Source organism: Taudactylus pleione, unplaced genomic scaffold, assembly GCF_031769625.1.
Source record: "Taudactylus pleione unplaced genomic scaffold, aTauple2 ptg000070l, whole genome shotgun sequence".
NCBI lineage: Eukaryota > Metazoa > Chordata > Amphibia > Anura > Myobatrachidae > Taudactylus > Taudactylus pleione.
The window spans coordinates 9,199,307-9,217,182 of NW_028284472.1; the positions used below are offsets into that span (position 1 = coordinate 9,199,307).

Below are 17,876 nucleotides of genomic sequence, written 5' to 3' on the forward strand. Positions count from 1 at the left end.
ACTTTGGCTCAGACCGTAAGCAGTCCAGGGACACCTAAATCCCGTTGTCCTGTTGTATCCAAGCGCCTGCAAACCACACCGTCAACTCCCTCCTCGTCAATTTCCTCCTTAGTCAGGATCGGAAGTAGTCCTGCAGGCCATATCACTGGCATGACTGACTCTCCTATCCGGGATTCCTCTGGAGGATCCTGCATTGCTACGCCTACTGCTGCCGCTGCTGCTGTTGCTGCTGCTGCTGGGAGTCGTTCATCATCCCAGAGAGGAAGTAGGAACACCACTACTTTTACTAAACAATTGACCCTCCAACAGTCCTTAGCGAGGAGGATGAAGTACGACAGCAGTCATCCTGAAGCAAAACGTATAACTGAGGCCTTGACTGCTATGTTGGTGTTAGACGTGCGTCCGGTATCCGCCATTAGTGCAGTGGGATTTAGACAATTGATGGAGGTAGTGTGTCCCCGGTTCCAAATCCCGTCTAGATTCCACTTCACTAGGCAGGCGATACCGAGACTGTACAGAAACGTCAGAAAAAGTGTCCTCAGTGTCCTGAAAAATGCCGTTGTACACAATGTCCACTTAACCACGGACATGTGGACAAGTGGAACAGGGCAGACTAAGGACTATATGACTGTGACAGCCCACTGGGTAGATGTATCACCTTACGCAGCAACAGCAGCAGCGTCACCAGTAGCAGCATCTCAGAAACGCCAGCTCGTTACAAGGCAGGCTACGCTGTGTATCACCGGTTTCAGTAAGAGGCACACCGCCGACAACCTCTTAGAGAAACTGAGGGAAATCATCGCCCAGTGGCTTACCCCACTTAGACTCTCCTGGGGATTTGTGATATCTGACAACGCCACCAATATTGTGCGGGCATTACATCTGGGCAAATTCCAGCACGTCCCATGTTTTGCTCACACAATAAACTTGGTGGTGCAGAATTTTCTGAAAAGCGACAGGGGCGTGCAGGAGACGCTTTGGGTGGCCCGAAAAATTTCTGGCCACTTTCGCCATTCAGCGACTGCGTGCCGAAGACTGGAGCGCCAGCAAACACTCTTGAACCTGCCCCGCCATCACCTGAAGCAAGAGGTTGTGACGCGGTGGAACTCAACCCTCTATATGCTTCAGAGGATGGAGGAGCAGCAAAAGGCCATACAAGCCTATACATCCACCTATGACATAGGCAAAGGAGGGGGTATGCACCTGACTCAAGCGCAGTGGAGAATGATTTCCGTGTTGTGCAAGGTTCTTCAGCCCTTCGAACTTGCCACACGTGAAGTCAGTTCAGACACTGCCAGCTTGAGTCAGGTCATTCCCCTCATCAGGCTTTTGCAGAAGCAGCTGGAGAAAGTGAAGGAGGAGCTAAGACGGAGCGATTCCGCTCGGCATGTGGGACTTGTGGATGAAGCCCTTCATTCGCTTTGCCAGGATTCCAGGGTGGTCAATCTGTTGAAATCAGACCACTACATTTTGGCCACCGTGCTCGATCCTAGGTTTAAAGCCTATGTGGTGTCTCTCTTTCCGGCCGACACAAGCCTGCAGAGGTGCAAAGACCTGCTGGTGAACACACTGTCAGCTGAAGCGGAACGTGACACGTCAACGGCTCCTTCTTCATTTTCTCCCGCAACTGGGGCTGCCAGGAAAAAACTTAGGTATCCTAAGCAACCCGCTGGCGGTGATGCAGGGCAGGCAGGACCAAGTTTGGACATCTGGTCCGGACTGAAGGACCTGGCAACAATTTCTGACATGTCTACTGTCACTGCATATGATACTGTCACCATTGACAGAATGGTGGAGGATTACATCGGTGACAGCATCCAAGTAGGCATGTCAGACAGTCCATACCTGTACTGGCAGGAAAAAGAGGCAATTTGGAGGCCCCTGTACAAACTGGCTCTATTTTACCTGAGTTGCCCCCCCTCCAGTGTGTACTCCGAAAGAGTGTTTAGTGCAGCCGGGAACCTTGTCAGCGAAAGGCGTAGGAGGTTGCTTCCACAGAATGTGGAGAAGATGATGTTCATCAAAATGAATTATCAGCTCTTCCAGGGAGACCAGCCTCCAGAAGGTACAGAGGGACCTGTGGTGGTGGATTCAAGTGGGGACGAGTTAATACTTTGTGAGGATGAGGATGTACACACTGAAGAGGGTGAGGAATCGGTGGATGAGGAGGATGAGGATGACATCTTGCCTCCGTAGAGCCAGTTTGTGCAGGGACACATTAATTGCCAGCTTGTTTTGTGGGGGCCCAAACGAACCAATCATTTCAGCCACAGTTGTGTGGCAGACCCTGGCGCTGAAATGATTGATTTGTTAAAGTGTGCATGTCCTGTTTATACAACATAAGGGTGGGTGGGAGGGCCCAAGGACAATTCCATCTTGCACCTCTTTTTTTCTTTGCATTATGTACAGTTTGGGGCCTAGTTTTTCTAACTGCCATCCTGCCTGCCACTGCAGTGTCACTCCTAGATGGGTCACGTGTTTGTGCCGCCCACTCGTGTCGCTTAGCATAGTCATCCAGCTACCTCGGTGCAACCTTTTGGACATAAAAACACTATTGTGAGGTGTGAGGTGTTCAGAATAGACTGGAAATGAGTGGAAATTAAGGTTATTGAGGTTAATAATAGCATAGGAGCAGAAAAACCTACAAATTCTGTGATTTTAGCTGTTTTTATGCTTTTTTTCAAAAAAATACAGATCCAAAACACAAAACCCAGAACCCAAAACACGGAAGGGTGGTTTTGGCAAAACCAATCCAGATCCAAAACACGAAGAAAGATCCAGATCCAAAATCAAAACACAAAACACGAAAAGTGGCCGATGCACACCCCTAATATATATATATATATATATATATATATATATATATAAACCAGCACTCCACCAAATTTGTTGCATGTAGCTGGTAAATTGCCCTGCCATGGTACCCTCCCTGGGTGTATCAGATCACCTCTGTGTATATATAGATTGATCACAGGACTCGAACAAAAGTGCAATACTAAGTCCTATAGATTTCCAATATTTCAATCTCCTTTGGTTGAGATTTTCCTAAGGGACCAATAACATACAGTACAAAACACACTTGCTTTATATAGAACAAGAATCACCCATCACTCATGTGTTCAGCAATCCAGAGCCGACGCCAGGGTGGAGGTGACATCATCAGGCTGCTGTCCCACCACGGACGGACCTCCCACCATGGACAGCAACAAGTTTCTATAGTGACAAACTTCATCCTCCATTAAAAACAAATACTGATATGCTAAACAGACTGTGTAGTATCTCATAGCGCAAACTGTCAAACTAGGATTATATATAGGCTTACTACTATAGTTTAAACAAATGTGGACACAGATACACAATAGCAGATCAATAGTATCAAAGAGGATAAAGATAGTAATCGGTTTATCAATCCTTCATGAAAACACTAAGGTATCCAAATATTATATATATATATATATATATATATATATATATATATATACGCACACACACATATAAAATCTCATCCAATGCCCAGCCATTTAAATGGTTAGGGTGCCTATCATAATCACTGTGAGTCTGCTCACCTGTGCAACACCACACTCTCAGGTAATCATGCTGTGTCTGTGCAGAGCTCCAGAAAATCAATTAATGAGGCACAGAAGCATGTGTTCTAATAGGCATAGCCTAAAGGTCCCCATACATCTGCGACGGATCGCTGCGATGTTGCGATCTGATTGGAAATGTCGATCCACCAGTCGGAAATGCCAACTGGCGGCCATTGATGTTCCACTATTCGTCGCAGGATCGGTGAAATTTTACATGTTAAATTTCACTGATGTGCCAATCACGATAATTTTTTGATCGTGATCGGCATATCTATTCACCAGCCCTGCAATGCTGGGTTGCAGGTTTGCCACATCATGGTGATCTATCTCTGATGTATGGGGGCCTTAAGTCAAAGACTATACAATGTGTGAGTGTGGGCAGTAAGCACAGCATGCATGGCCCACGTAAGCCTAACAGGCACCCAAAACAAACCATATATTTACATATGCAACCTGAAAAGCAACCCAAACCAAAGAGGAAAGATCAATCAAAAAATAGAAAAGACTTACAAAACAAATCTAATAAAAAAGAAAAAACAAAAGCACATAAACACTCCACACAGAATACAAATAGAAAAATATATACCAAATTTAATAAGATTTATAGCATGCTGATTGCACAAGCAGCCTCAGTAAGTCCATTAATTGTTTAAAAAAACACATTAAAGTTTATCTCCTCATTAAGACAATATGGGGACGTTGAGTTAAATTTGTAAATAAACTCACATTCCCTTTGCAGAAGTCTCTTATGGTGGGCTCCACCACTTTTCCATGGTTTAATCTGGTCCAACGGCATGAATTTGAAGTCCTTTTAATGTGTGCTTCGCCTCAAAAAAATGTTTAGCCACTGGTGGTGTGCTTTGGTCAATTTTCAACATGGCCTTTTTGATGGAGGAGTAGTGCATGACAATATGCTCCTTTAGCATCTGTATCATTTTGCCAATATAAATAAATTTGCATGGGAAAATGATCAAATATACAACAAACTTGCTTTCAGAGATCATATGTTGCCTCAGAACATGTGTCAAACCTGTTTTGAGGTAAGTAAAAGAGTCACCTATTATCATATTATGACAGTTAACACAGCCACTGCAATGAAATGAGCTACTCCTCAAAGATAGCCAGTTGTTTTATTACAAGTTGGACTAATATCTGAGTAGCTACCATGTCATTCAGATTACGGCTCCGTTTATAAGCAAACAGTGGTTTGTTCTTACAATGAGTACCTAATCAGGTCAGTCTCCAGTATATGCCAATGTCTCATGACAGAGTCCCGTATTTTACATGAAGCTATGGAATAAGTACTACGAAACACCAGTTGTCCAAAGCTGGTCTCTCATTGTCCGCACTCAATAATGTATCCCTCTCCAGTGCCAAACATTGCTGTATTGCCTCCTCAATATCAAGTTTATCATAACTTTGTTGTACAAAATTCTCCCCCATATTCCTCAGAGCCTGGTCTAATGACAAATTATCAGAGTTAATCCTGACTAATCGCAGTAGTTGGGAGAAGGGAAGTCCTTGTTTAAGGGGTTTGGGGTGGAAACTTTCTGCAAATAAAACTTTTTATAAAATTTTTATCCATTGGTTTCTTGAAAATGATAGTGTTGAATTTTTTATTCACAATGGTAATGGAAACATCTAAAAAGTCTATCCTATGAGGACTGCTTGTGCATGTTAACCTGATGGTGCCTGTTAAACTGTTTAACGCCACTAGAAATTCCAAAAGGCTGTGCCAGTCGATTTCATAAAGATATCATCGATAAAATGCACATAAAACGCTATGTACAATGAAAATCCTCTGTTACCAAGTATGCTTATCACTTCATAATTATGCATAAATAGGTTAGCATAATCAGGGACCATATTTGACCCCATCGCTGTCAACTGGAGTTGTTAAAAAAAAAATGAGTTATCAAACATAAAATAATTTTTATGCAAAATTATGCTAATTAGCAACAGAAGAAATTTGGTAGGCAGACCAGTATAGTGTGGACTAGTAGTAATGGTTCTTTTAATTGCCTCCAATCCCTCAGTATGTCCTATATTGGTATAGAGCCTTGTGATATCACAAGTAACCAATAGACAATTATGGTGCGGATCTCCAAAATGTTTTCATTTATTAAAAAATGTCCTTCAAGACTGCAGTATGTAATACAACATCCTGTAAGAAGAAAATCACATATTGGGAGAGACTTTGACATACTGTAGAGACCCCTACTAAACTCATGCTGTATGGGATCCTGTAAATTGTTGGATTTGAGATATTCCACAAGTCTTTATTTTAATAGTGATTCCATTACTTTCCCTGCTACTTATGTAAGGCTCACTGGTCTGTAGTTACTTGCCTTTTTCTTCCTTCCAATTTTGTACAGCGGGATTACATTAGCTCTTTTCCAGTCCTTTGGAATTACTCCTGTAGCTAGAGACTGGTTGAATAATTCAGTTAATGGTGTTACCAGAACCTCTTTAAGGTCTTTTAGTATCCTTGGATTTATCCCATCTGACCCCATTAATTTGTCCACGTTCAGTTTTGTCAGTTCTGTTAGGACCTTTTCCTCTGTAAGTATACTTGTATCTACCTCATGTATATCCTTGCAACTTATCTGTGGCCCCTTTCCCTTTCCTTCTGTAGTTAATACTGAGCAAAAATAACCATTTAGATGATCTGCTATGGCCTTGTATCCCTCCATAAGACTCTCACTGTCTTCATTCTTATTATTCCACCAGTTGATTTTTTTTCTTTCATTTATATACTTAAACATTTTTTGGCCCCTTTACCTACTGATGGACATTTTCTCTTTAGCCTGTGCCTTTCACATCTGATCACCTTCTTGGCCTCCTTCCTTCTCACAAGATACACCTCTTTTGTCTTCATTATTCTAAGTCTGCTTATATGTCCTAAATGCCCTCTTTTTTGCTTTCACACTAGCTGACACTTCTTTTGTGAACCATACTCTCTTCCTTTTCCATGTGCCTTTCCTAACCCTTTTGATACATAGATCTGTTGCTTTTGGTATTGCACTTTTTAATTTTTCTTTCCTCTCCTGCACTCCTTCCAAGTTCCTCCAATCTGCCATTGAATTGCTTACACATCTCCCCATATCTGCAAAATCAGTCTTCCTAAAATCTAACACCTTTGTTTTTGTTTGGCATGAGTCGAACCCTGTCTTTATACTATACCATACTGCTTGATGGTCACTGGATCCTAGGTTCTCTCCAACACTTACATCTGATATCCTATTACCATTTGTGAGTATGATGTCTAGTATAGCATTTTTGTGAGTGGGCTCCCTCACCAGTTTCTTGAGGGATGTGACCTGCAAGGCATTTAGGAAGTCCCCACTTCTAGTGGAACTTGCAAAAGAAAGTAAAGTAAGTCTGATTGAGACATGCTACAGCTGAGCACAAATCCCCACTAATCAAATGAGAAATTTAGCACTGTGTTTGCGTAAACACAATAACTATCCTACAATTAACTAGGCTTCACTGAACAACATCCCTCACCCAGGTAATATAATTACAATAAAGTCATTACATCACAATATTTAAAAAACAGATACATTCCATGAGGCAGAAATGTAGGTAACAATTTGTAGCTTGCAAGATGGAAATGGATTACATTCTTTTATAAAACACAGCTGATCTTAGTAAGACTGGGCGCATCTGTAATAACTGTTTTTCTTGTGTGCTCATTTGTTTAACAGTACAAACAATGCAGGACAATGACATGGTTTATAAACATTGCTGCATAACACTTAAATAAGTAGCAGGGTATCAGCAACTAAGTGTTAGGTGCCATAACGTGGAGCTAGCAGTAAGTGATACTATAAGGAAGGCAAGGAGAAGCACATGAGGGAAGAGACTCTGCTTGTGAGAGCTTACATTCTAAAGGGGAGGAACAGAAAAGCAGGTGACACAGATGGGGTAGATAGTGAGCAGGGAGCAGTGGGTTAGGATGAGAACTGGAAAGCTTTGAGGAACAAGTGGTTCTTGAGATCTCATTTGAAGATAAGGAGCAGGAAGCAAAGTTATAAAGGAATTTGTAGCTACGGCCATGGGGACGATAAATGACAGCTACTCCAAGGTGAACAGATTGGAAGAGGCAAAATAGCATGAACCTTGAATAGAAAGAATGAAATGGATGGTTCAGGAGGTAAGAGTTAGTAGGAGTGACCAAAGAATAGAAGGACCCCAACACCACCAACATAGTGATCCCCGACCCAGAGTGTGTGGGAGGATGTGAGGCCCCCAAAAGAGATAGCTGCAGGAGAAGTGGTGTCAGAGGGGGAACTGCAGGAATCGGTGATGGCTAGGACATTCAGGGAGTTGGAGATGAATCTGTCATAGATGGGGACAAGTTTATTATAGACAAATTTGTCATTCCAGAGGGCACAGGAGAGGGGGATAGAGTTAAGAGGAGAGATGAGAATGAGATTATTAGGGTTGCTGTAGCGTGGAGGTGAGAATGATTTAGAGCAGGAGGATGAGGAGAGTTTGGGGGATGTGGTGGGCTTCTGAATGAGAAAGGGTGATCGCGGGTGGTGGACAAGGTAAAGAATTGGTGTGGTGTGGGTGGAGGAGAGGAGAGATGATTTGGAGAGAAGGGAGGGTGCAGGGCTTAGAGATGGTGTAGCAGGACCATGGTGGAAGAGAAGTGATTGATAACGGAGTAATGGGAGATGCGGTGGAGACAACTTGATGGGATAATAGGAGACAAAGAAGAGGAAAGAGGGGGAGGAGAAGGTGGAGGAGACTATGGAGGGGGGAAAGAGGTGGGAACTGGTGGTAAAAAAGAAAATTATGTAGCTTCTGATTGAGGAGGGGAGGAGTTGAAGAAAAGAGGGACATGGTATAGATGAGGGCATTGGGGCATGGACAAATGGCAGTAGAAGTGACGAGCGTGCGGATTACCCATTCCAGCCGTTATGCCTCTTTAGATATAAATTTCAATGACACAAAGTTTTTCCTTCTGAAAGCATACATTAAATTACCATTAATATAACACATTCTAACAAGAAACATTCGCACACAGTAATTTGGGGTAGAGAAGGTGTGATGGTTACATGACGAAAAGGTCCAAATACTTTGCTTTAATATACAGGGTGCAGATTGCTCCATAGGATGTTAAAAATACAAATTGTTATTTGTGTAATCTCTGTAGTGCCAGGGGTGCAAGTTCATACCAGGTGGCTGGAGGTGAATTAGACAGTAGTACCCCCCACCTTGGTGGCTCCAGCTTGCACATGTGCCAATGGATTGTGGCACATGTGCAGTAGCACAGCAGAGGGGACAAAGGAAGAAGTAATGTGATCCCAGGGACTGATCAATGTTACAGCTGGACAAACAGAGATTCCTTATTGCCATGAATTGCGATGATAAGGGATCTGTATTTTCAAGTGCTGGCCACAAATAATAAATAGAGCATTAAACGTTTTATTTGAACAATGAAGGCACTACCTTTAAAACAACTACTGCGCTCCTTTCTTTCATTATATAAGAAACAGCAGCAGACTCCGTAGCTCACTGTATACACATTCCAGGACTTTTCAGCTCCAGGGGGCAAGGAAAGCAATCATCAGTGACTGCAGCAAATTACTTTCTGTCATTGCTCAGCAGCCCCCTTGGTGCCCCCGTGGCAGCTGGTGCCCAGAGGGCAATGTTTCCGCTGCCTCCAGAAGTTACGCCGCTGTGTAGAGCTAATTCCGAGTCAGATGCAAAGTGGCTGTATTTGCCTGATGCTGCGGAAGCCAGATACATTACCTTATGCTAATCCGGTTTTCTGTAGAGGTAATGAGAGAATCAATGAGGCCTCAAGCGGGAACATGCTCCGCTCACTGTTTCTCCATCCACAGCCGCAACTGTCGTCATTAGCAGTTTCAGCACTTGCACCAGCCCCATGTTAGGTGCCAGAGATCACACAAAGAAAGATCCAAATCAGACAGACATATGCAATAGTGTGTAACTTTGCCTCTGCTCATGCACAATATGATAAATGGCGCTTTACGCACCTGTCTAAGCAGCTGCATCTGACTCAGAATCATTTAGCCTCTTCTTAGAACATACATTAAGTTCCGAACATATTTACGTCACAGAGCTTCAGAGGAACATGAACACTGGGATATGATAAAGTAGTTTAGATGAATGTGGGTGACAAAAATAACTGACGTAATACTGAACACAATGTTCGTAGCAAATTTTGGGGTAGATGTATTCTAGCAGCACTGATCGTGTCTCTATAACTCTTCCCCTGCTTCGCCTCTTTACCGAGGTGTAACAGGAAGCACTACCAATGAAATGTGTTAACTTCTCATCTGCTAGAGTAGGGGAGTGAAATCCCCCCCCCCCCCCCCCCTTCCGGCGATCCCTGCCTGAGCACACAGCGCATCAGCCTAAGTTCTGAGTCTCCCTTCCTGGCCCGCTCCACTGGGCTTGCGCAAGATCTCACGTGCAGCCCGGAGTTAGGAGCCGTCGCAGCCAGGGACAGTGCTGTCCCTGCTGTTGTTGTAAGGCAGCTGTTGAAATCGATAGCTGAAGCTGTCATAATATTTATTGCCACTGACCGTTCATATATTGCCCAGTACATAGGCGCTCCTATCTTGTAGATAGCAGCACCGATAATGACAGGGGCGCATAGCACCGAACCCCACAAAAAATACATGGGGGAGTAGTGGTATCAGTGCACATACCACTTCTTCCCCATGTTGGCCATACATACATCTCCCCCTCTATTCTCATTGATGTTCATATCTCCCAGATACAGTATATTGTATTACTGATATTTACTCTAATCCAGCACATCACTGTCATTTGTATTTATTCTGTTCAGGTATTTTCTTTGCGAACGGTGAGAACTGGAAAGTGATGAGACGATTTACTATATCAACCCTACGAGACTTTGGGATGGGCAAGAAGAGTATAGAAAACAAGATTATTGAGGAGGCTGCATGTCTAACACAGACATTTACATCCTATGGAGGTGAGTGGTTACATTACATATACCTTCTACAATGACACAGATTACTGTAACTGTTATATTAATATATTATTCCCTCTCTATTTTCCTCTCTATTTGTATATACCTCACATAAGCATTAATTTAAGTAACTGACTTGAAAGATTTTCATTGAAGTGATTTGCACTGCTATTTATTTAAAATATATAAACATGCAACAGAATTATGGAGCATATTTAGTATTATTTTGTAATATTAACAAAAATATCAAAGGCAACATCTCAATTTTGAGTTTATTAATCAGCTGATCAATTGCTTTACTCACTTCCACTACATAAATACTCGATTTTCCTGTACTGCCCTCAGGCCTCTGAAACCCCATGCTTGGGCTGAAGTCCGGGTCTCTTCCCCGCACCCCTGGGCTGTGGGTACGGGGGTAATAATGTGTCAAATAGTAGAAAACTATTGCATTTTACAGTGGAACTACAAGTGCCAGCATGCTTGCCCTTTGGCCGGCACTCATACCCCCACTGTAAAATAAATAGTTAAACAAAGACAGTACACATACACACAACGTATACAATAAAAGTTTATTACACACCAACATCACTTACACATACTTACCTACTGCCAGACGTCCCCTTGTCCCTATAGAACCCGTTTGGAGTACCTGAAAAAAAGATCCTATACTCCCCTCCATCCTCGCGCTGGTCTCCGTAGCATCCGGGGGGGTCTTGGCAAAAGAAAAAAAAATGGCACCCAATCCATATACTTACATTAGCGGTGTATTATTATTATTATTATTATTATTATTATCATTTATTTATATGGCGCCACATGTGTTCCGCAGCGCCTTACAAAGTACATAGACAAAAAAGTAACCATTGACTTACAATACAATACAGGACATGGATAAACATTGCTATATTAGTGACATTAACGCCCGCATAAGCAGCCAAGTGTTGGTTGCCCTAGTGGCTAGTAAGAGATAAATTAAATTACAGTAGGGAGAAGCACAAGAGGGTAGAGGGCCCTGCTCGAAAGAGCTTACATTCTTTAAGGGGGGGGAAAACAAACAGGAGTGACACAGAATGGGGTGGGCCAGGAGAAAGGAAGATGTAGCAGCAAGTTAGGATGAGAGCTGGAAGGCTTTAATGAAGTAGTGGGTCTTAAGAGCTCGTTTGAAAGATGGTAGAGAGGTGCAGAGTCTGATAGGGAGAGGGAGGGAGTTCCAAAGGTGAGGAGCAGCACGGGCAAAGTCTTGGAGGCGGGAGTGGGAGGAAGTAATCAATTGGCATGAAAGGCGGCGTGTATTAAGTGAACGAAGAGGGCGGACAGAAGAGTGAAGGGAGATGAGATCAGAGATATAAATGGGAGAGGAATGGGTGAGAGCTTTGTAAGTGAGTGTAAGAGCCTTGAATTGGGTTCTGAAAGGGAATGGGAGCCAGTGGAGGACTTGCAAAAGAGGGGACGCAGATGTAGAGCATTTGGAGAGGAAGATGAGCCGAGCAGCAGCATTGAGCACAGACTGGAGAGGAGAGAGATGGGATTTGGGGAGGCCAGCTAGGAGAAGGTTACAGTAGTCCAATCTGGACATGACAAGTGAATGTACAAGGGTTTTGGTAGCATCCTGGGTGAGAAAGGGTCTGATCTTGGAAATATTCTTGAGATGGAAACAACAGGACTGCGAGAGGTTCTGAATGTGTGGTTTGAAGGAGAGAAAAGAGTCCAGGATGACTCCAAGACAATGCACTTTGGGGCTAGATGAGATAGTAATGCCATCTATTAATAAAGAAATTGTGGGACATGATGTTATGTGGGAGGGCGGGAAGACTATCAGCTCAGTCTTAGACATATTAAGTTTGATAAATCGCTGGGACATCCAGGAAGAGATAGCAGAGAGACAGTTAGAGATATGTGTCAGTAGAGAGGGGGACAGATCAGGTGAGGAAAGGTAGATCTGAGTATCATCAGCATAGAGATGATAATGGAGGTCAAAAGAGCTGATGAGTTTACCTAGAGAAGATGTATAGAGAGAGAATAGGAGAGGTCCAAGAACAGAAGCTTGGGGAACACCTACTGTAAGAGGCTGTGGGGGGAGGAGTCGCCATGAGAGGAAACAGAGAAGGAACGGTCAGAGTGGTAGGATGACAGCCAGGAGAGAGCAGTGTCACGTAGACCAAGGGAGTGAAGTATATGCAGCAGTAGAGGGTGGTCCACAGTGTCAAAAGCAGCAGAGAGATCAAGGAGAATGAGCAGTGAGTAGTGGCCCTTGGATTTGGCAGCAAGGAGGTCGTTGCTGACTTTTGTGAGGGCAGTTTCAGTGGAGTGGAGAGAACGGAAGCCAGACTGAAAAGGGTCAAGGAGGGAGTGGGAGGAAAGAAATGTGGTGAGGCTGTTGTAAACAATACGCTCAAGGAGTTTGGAGGCAAAAGGGAGGAGAGAGATTGGACGGTAGTTAGAGAGAATGTTAGGATCAAGGTTAGGTTTTTTTAGAATGTGGGAAACACGGGCATGCTTGAATGCAGAAGGAACAGTGCCAGATGAGAGGGAGGGATTAAGGAGGTGGGCAAGATGGGAGCAGGCAGAAGGAGAGAGGTAGCGTAGGAGGTGGGAGGGGATAGGGTCGAGGGGAGAGGTGGATGGGGGGGAGGACTGGATAAGGGCCTTAACTTCCTCTCCAGTCACAGGGGAGAAGGATGTCAGAGTCTGTAAATGGATGGGTAGGGGTGATCTGGGAAAGTAGGAAGTGGGGAGCTGGGGTACTGGTTGGATATGATGTCCTGACGTATGGATTCAATTTTAGATGTGAAATAGGTAGCAAAGTCAGTGGCAGAGAGCAAGGAGGGGAGACGAGGAGGGGGTGGGCAGAGGAGGGAGTTGAAGGTGGAAAAGAGATGCTGGGGATTTGAGGACAGGGAGGAGATGAGATTCTTGAAATATGACTGTTTAGAGAGGGAAAGGGCAGCACTGTAGGATGACAGCATGAATTTGAAATGGAGAAAATCTGCCTGAGAGCGTGATCTTCTCCACTGTCTCTCGGCGGTTCGTGAACATTTTTTCAGGTATCTGGTGCATTTGGAATGCCAGGGTTGAGGTGTGAATTTGCGAGGGTGAGTAGTGATCGCCGGAGCAACAGAGTCAAGAGCAGAAGTAAGGGAGGCATTGTATAGGGAAGCAGCTTGCTCAGCGCAGGAGAAAGAGAGGCTAGGGGAGAGAAGTGAGTCAAGTAGGGAAGAAAAGAAAGCAATGTTGATGGCTTCAATGTTACGCTTAGTGATGGTGGCTTTCGGAGGTAGTGGAGGGGAAGGAGAGAGGGATAGGTTAAAAGAGAGGAGGTGATGGTCAGAGAGGGGGAATGGGGAATTGGAGTAAGCAGAAATATCACAACGGTGAGTGAATACCAGATCAAGCAAATGCCCACTCGCATGGGAGGGTGAGGAGGTCCATTGGGAGAGTCCAAATGAGGAAGTGAGGGTGAGTAGTTTGGAGGCAGCAGATTCTGTGGGGATATCAATAGGAATATTGAAGTCACTGAGGATAATAGAGGGAAGGTCTGAGGAGAGAAAGTGAGTGAGCCAGGAAGCAAAGTTGTCAAGGAACTTGGATGGAGTGCCAGGGGGACAGTAGATGACAGCTACTCTGAGGTGTACTGGTTGGAAGAGGCGTATATCATGAACTTCAAATGTGGAGAATGTAAGGGATGGTTCTGATGGTATATGTTGGTATGAGTAACCAGGGGATAGAAGGACCCCAACACCACCACCATGGCGACCCCCAGGCCTGGGGGTGTGGGAGAAGGTGAGGCCCCCATAAGAGAGAGCTCCAGGAGAAGTGGTGTCAGAGGGTAAAATCCAGGTTTCAGTAATGGCCAGTAGATTCAGGGAGTTGGAGATGAAAAGGTCATGGGTGGGGGCCAGTTTGTTACAGACTGATCTGGCATTCCAGAGGGCACAGGATAGAGTGACAGAGTTGATAGGAGAGATGCGAATGAGATTGTCAGGTTTGTAATAGCGTGGAGATGAGAATACTTTGGGATACCGAGATGAATAGAGTGTAGGGATCATGCGTGCTCCTGTGCTAGGAGGGGACCCTGTAGGAAGTGGGCAGGGAGGGAAGTTAAGGAGACGTGAATGAAAGTGGGGCAAAGTGACAGGGAGATAAGTAAGGGAGGAAAGATTACCAGTGGGGTAGTAGGATCCTTGGGGTGTATAAGAGAAAGAAAATAGAGTAATGGGAGAAGAGGAGAAGGAAGGCAGAGAGAGAAGGGGAGATAGGAGGAGGTGGAGGAGACCAGGGGGAAAGGATAGAGGTGGAGTCAGAGGGCAGAACAAAAGATTAGTTAGAAATTGAGTGAAGGGAGGAGACAACATGGTCATGGTAAGGATAAGGTAAAGTGTCAGCACAACAAAAATATATTATAGAGTTTAGAAAAAGTGGAGATAAGATGGGAGCTAAATTTGAATATTAGAGTAGAGAGTAGCAGTAGCTAGATCATCTAAGACTAGGCCAAAGTGCTAATGTAAAAAGACATTATTACAGAGTTAAGCTGATATTAACAGTTGCATTACATTGCAGACATAACTCATATCAGCTTCATCAATTCATCCCGTGGTCCCTGTGCCCACAAACAAACCCCAGATTCCTGACAATCTTTCAGAAATAAGATTTATTACATTGAATCTCTAATGACTTTCTATATCCGATTTATTTATTATAACACAATTATACTTCATTTATTTACTAACAAGTTTTTCTTTGTGGAGTAAACGGCTTTAATAAATTTGTAAATGTTATTGAATAAGATCATTCTAATTTTCTTACATACATTTTGGATAAAATAGTATTTAAAAAATCAAAATCAAAATATTATTAGAACAATTAGCTCCACTTTAGAATGTAAGCTCTCACAAGCAGGGCCCTCTACCCGTTTGTGCTTCTCCTTATGCTGTCAACTACTCCTCAATTGGGCACATAACACCTGGTTGCTTACGCCCTGTTGCTGCTTTGAGTGTTATGATCGGTAATGCAGCAATGTATATAAACCTTCTCCTGCATTGCATTGTACTGTAAGTCACTTGTTGTTTGTTCACTTATTTGTCTATGTACTTTGTAAGACGCTGCGGACCATGACTTAAGTACCCACTAAGCAGAGATTTTTTGAAATTCAACCCCTTAAGGGATATAAAGTGGTAAAATGTTTCCTCTTGACCAAGGTGAATTGTTGACAAAACAACAAATCCCAAGTACTGCGGGACTGTAAGGTCATTGTCTTGGTCGAGTGGCGGTTTCTTGATACTAGCATGCTCCTTTACAACAGAGGCATAACATGAACTAAGTATATGAGTTAAGTTTAGGTGGTATGAAGGAAATCAAAATATCTAAGGTCTACCCAGGTTAAACCGGGTTTATCATCTACTGTAGTATTGCATAGTTACACTCCTAATTCAGTGTGTATAGTACACGTGTACGTATATTACACATTTTACAGATCACTCTGCAAATCAAATTTCCGCTATTTGAATATTCAAATGCACTGCAGCCCCAACTCTGGATGTACTGTATTCTTGATACTAGCACCCTCCTTTACACCAGAGGCATAAAGTGGACTAAACATATAAGTTTAAGATGGGATGAAGGAAATGGAAAAAATCCAAGGTCTACCCGGATGATCTTTAGTACATCAGCTAGTAATGTACCACAAAAGTTACTGTTCTGTTTTTATTTGCCAGAACACATTTTAAATCAATGTAAACAGGATGCATATAATGATGTTCTATTCATATTGCGCAGGGAAAGCCAGAATCCACATTATATTACCACAATGACAACCTGACTGCACTTATGTGGGATCTATTTGCTGCTGGAATGGACACGATCCTGACCACTCTGAGATGGGGCCTCCTGCTAATGATGAAATATCCAGAAATCCAAAGTGAGAAATATAAGTTTACATATATATATATATACAATATTATAAACAAAATAGTTCCGCATTCTGGATAAATAATGAAAAAATTGCGTGGTGCCTGCCTAAAAGGCAAATAGAACAAAAATCCCCTTTAGTGATGTGTAATAATCCACATATATGAGGAAAGAAGAGGCGGCACTCCCAAAAAGAATGGGGAAAAAAAAGTTTAAATGTACTAAAACATCAGTACAGATAAGTCGATGTTTCAAAGCCTTACGGCTTTTTCATCAGGACTGTACATGCACACCTAATGTGAAATATAGGAATATGACAAGTCACCTCGGGGGTCTGTGAATATATATATATATACATATATATATATATATATATATATATATATTAGTCCACTGCAGTATATCCTCAGATGGACATGCATAGTGGGGAGGGGGTGGTGGCTATTAAATAGTGAGACTGATGCTATAATTTTTGTTTCATTATATGAAGTACATTTTAATCCCTTCCCCTTCTATGTGCTTCTCTTCTGCATCCACATACTGCTGCATTCTTGTTTTCCATTTGTTCCCTTGAGGACATATTTGACTTTAGGAAAAAGAAAGAAGTCACACAGTGATAGGTCTGGCGAGTATGGAGGGTGTTCTAGCACTGCAATCTGTTTCTTGGTCAATAACTGCTTCACAGAGACAGCTGTGAGGGCTGGTGGTTTGTCCTGATGGTGGATGAAACCATTTTTCCATAATTCTGGGGGTAAATTTACTAAGATTCCAGTTTGGTTGATATGACAATCTCGGGTGAGTTTAGGCATGGTTTTCATCTTGCAAATCAACTAAAGGCAAACACGGGTGAGTTTGGGAGAGAGTTCTCTCTTCTCACTCGTAAAACTTGGGTGAGATTGCAAACTTGAATCTTCTCACCATCGGGCAAACTCTAAAGTACTGTACTTTTCATGAAAAAGATGCAGTTTGCAAATTTACCAAGAATCAAGATTACAATCTTGGGTGAGATTACAGCAACCTCGCAGAGAAATGTAAATTTCAAACACTCCACCTCCTGAACTGCGAGCGAGTTTGCCAGAAACATACACAGATCAGTGTGATTTGTGTATGTTTCTGTATGTGTACTTTAATGTAAAGTGTTTCTATTCTAAACAAAAAATAACGTAGCCCCCCCCCCCCCCAAAAGCCATAACCAGCCCTGGACTGGTCAGCCAGTCCTGGTTCCAAAAATTACGGGGAACAAAATGAATAGGGTTCCACCATAATTTAGGAACCAGCACCTGGCTGCAGGGCCAGTGTTGGTTTTAAATATTGGGGGGGGGGAAAATGTGTAGAGGTCCCCCTATATTTAAAATCAGCACCGGACCCAAACCAACCGAGGTGTAATGCCACAGCTAGGAGGCCCTATC

The 17,876-nt window shown here is 43.2% G+C and overlaps 1 protein-coding gene across 1 annotated transcript in view; it reads left to right on the forward strand.

Annotated features, from left to right (window-relative positions):
• The first annotated feature begins 10,482 nt into the window (after positions 1-10,482).
• The window catches only part of LOC148533753 (cytochrome P450 2K1-like), a 37,268-nt gene continuing 29,874 nt past the window's right edge, over positions 10,483-17,876 (forward strand). The window contains exons 1-2 of the mRNA XM_088467240.1: positions 10,483-10,566; positions 16,336-16,477. Of these exons, the coding sequence (XP_088323366.1) occupies positions 10,561-10,566; positions 16,336-16,477 (148 nt within the window). The 5' untranslated portion in view covers positions 10,483-10,560. The remainder of the gene's footprint in view (positions 10,567-16,335; positions 16,478-17,876) is intronic.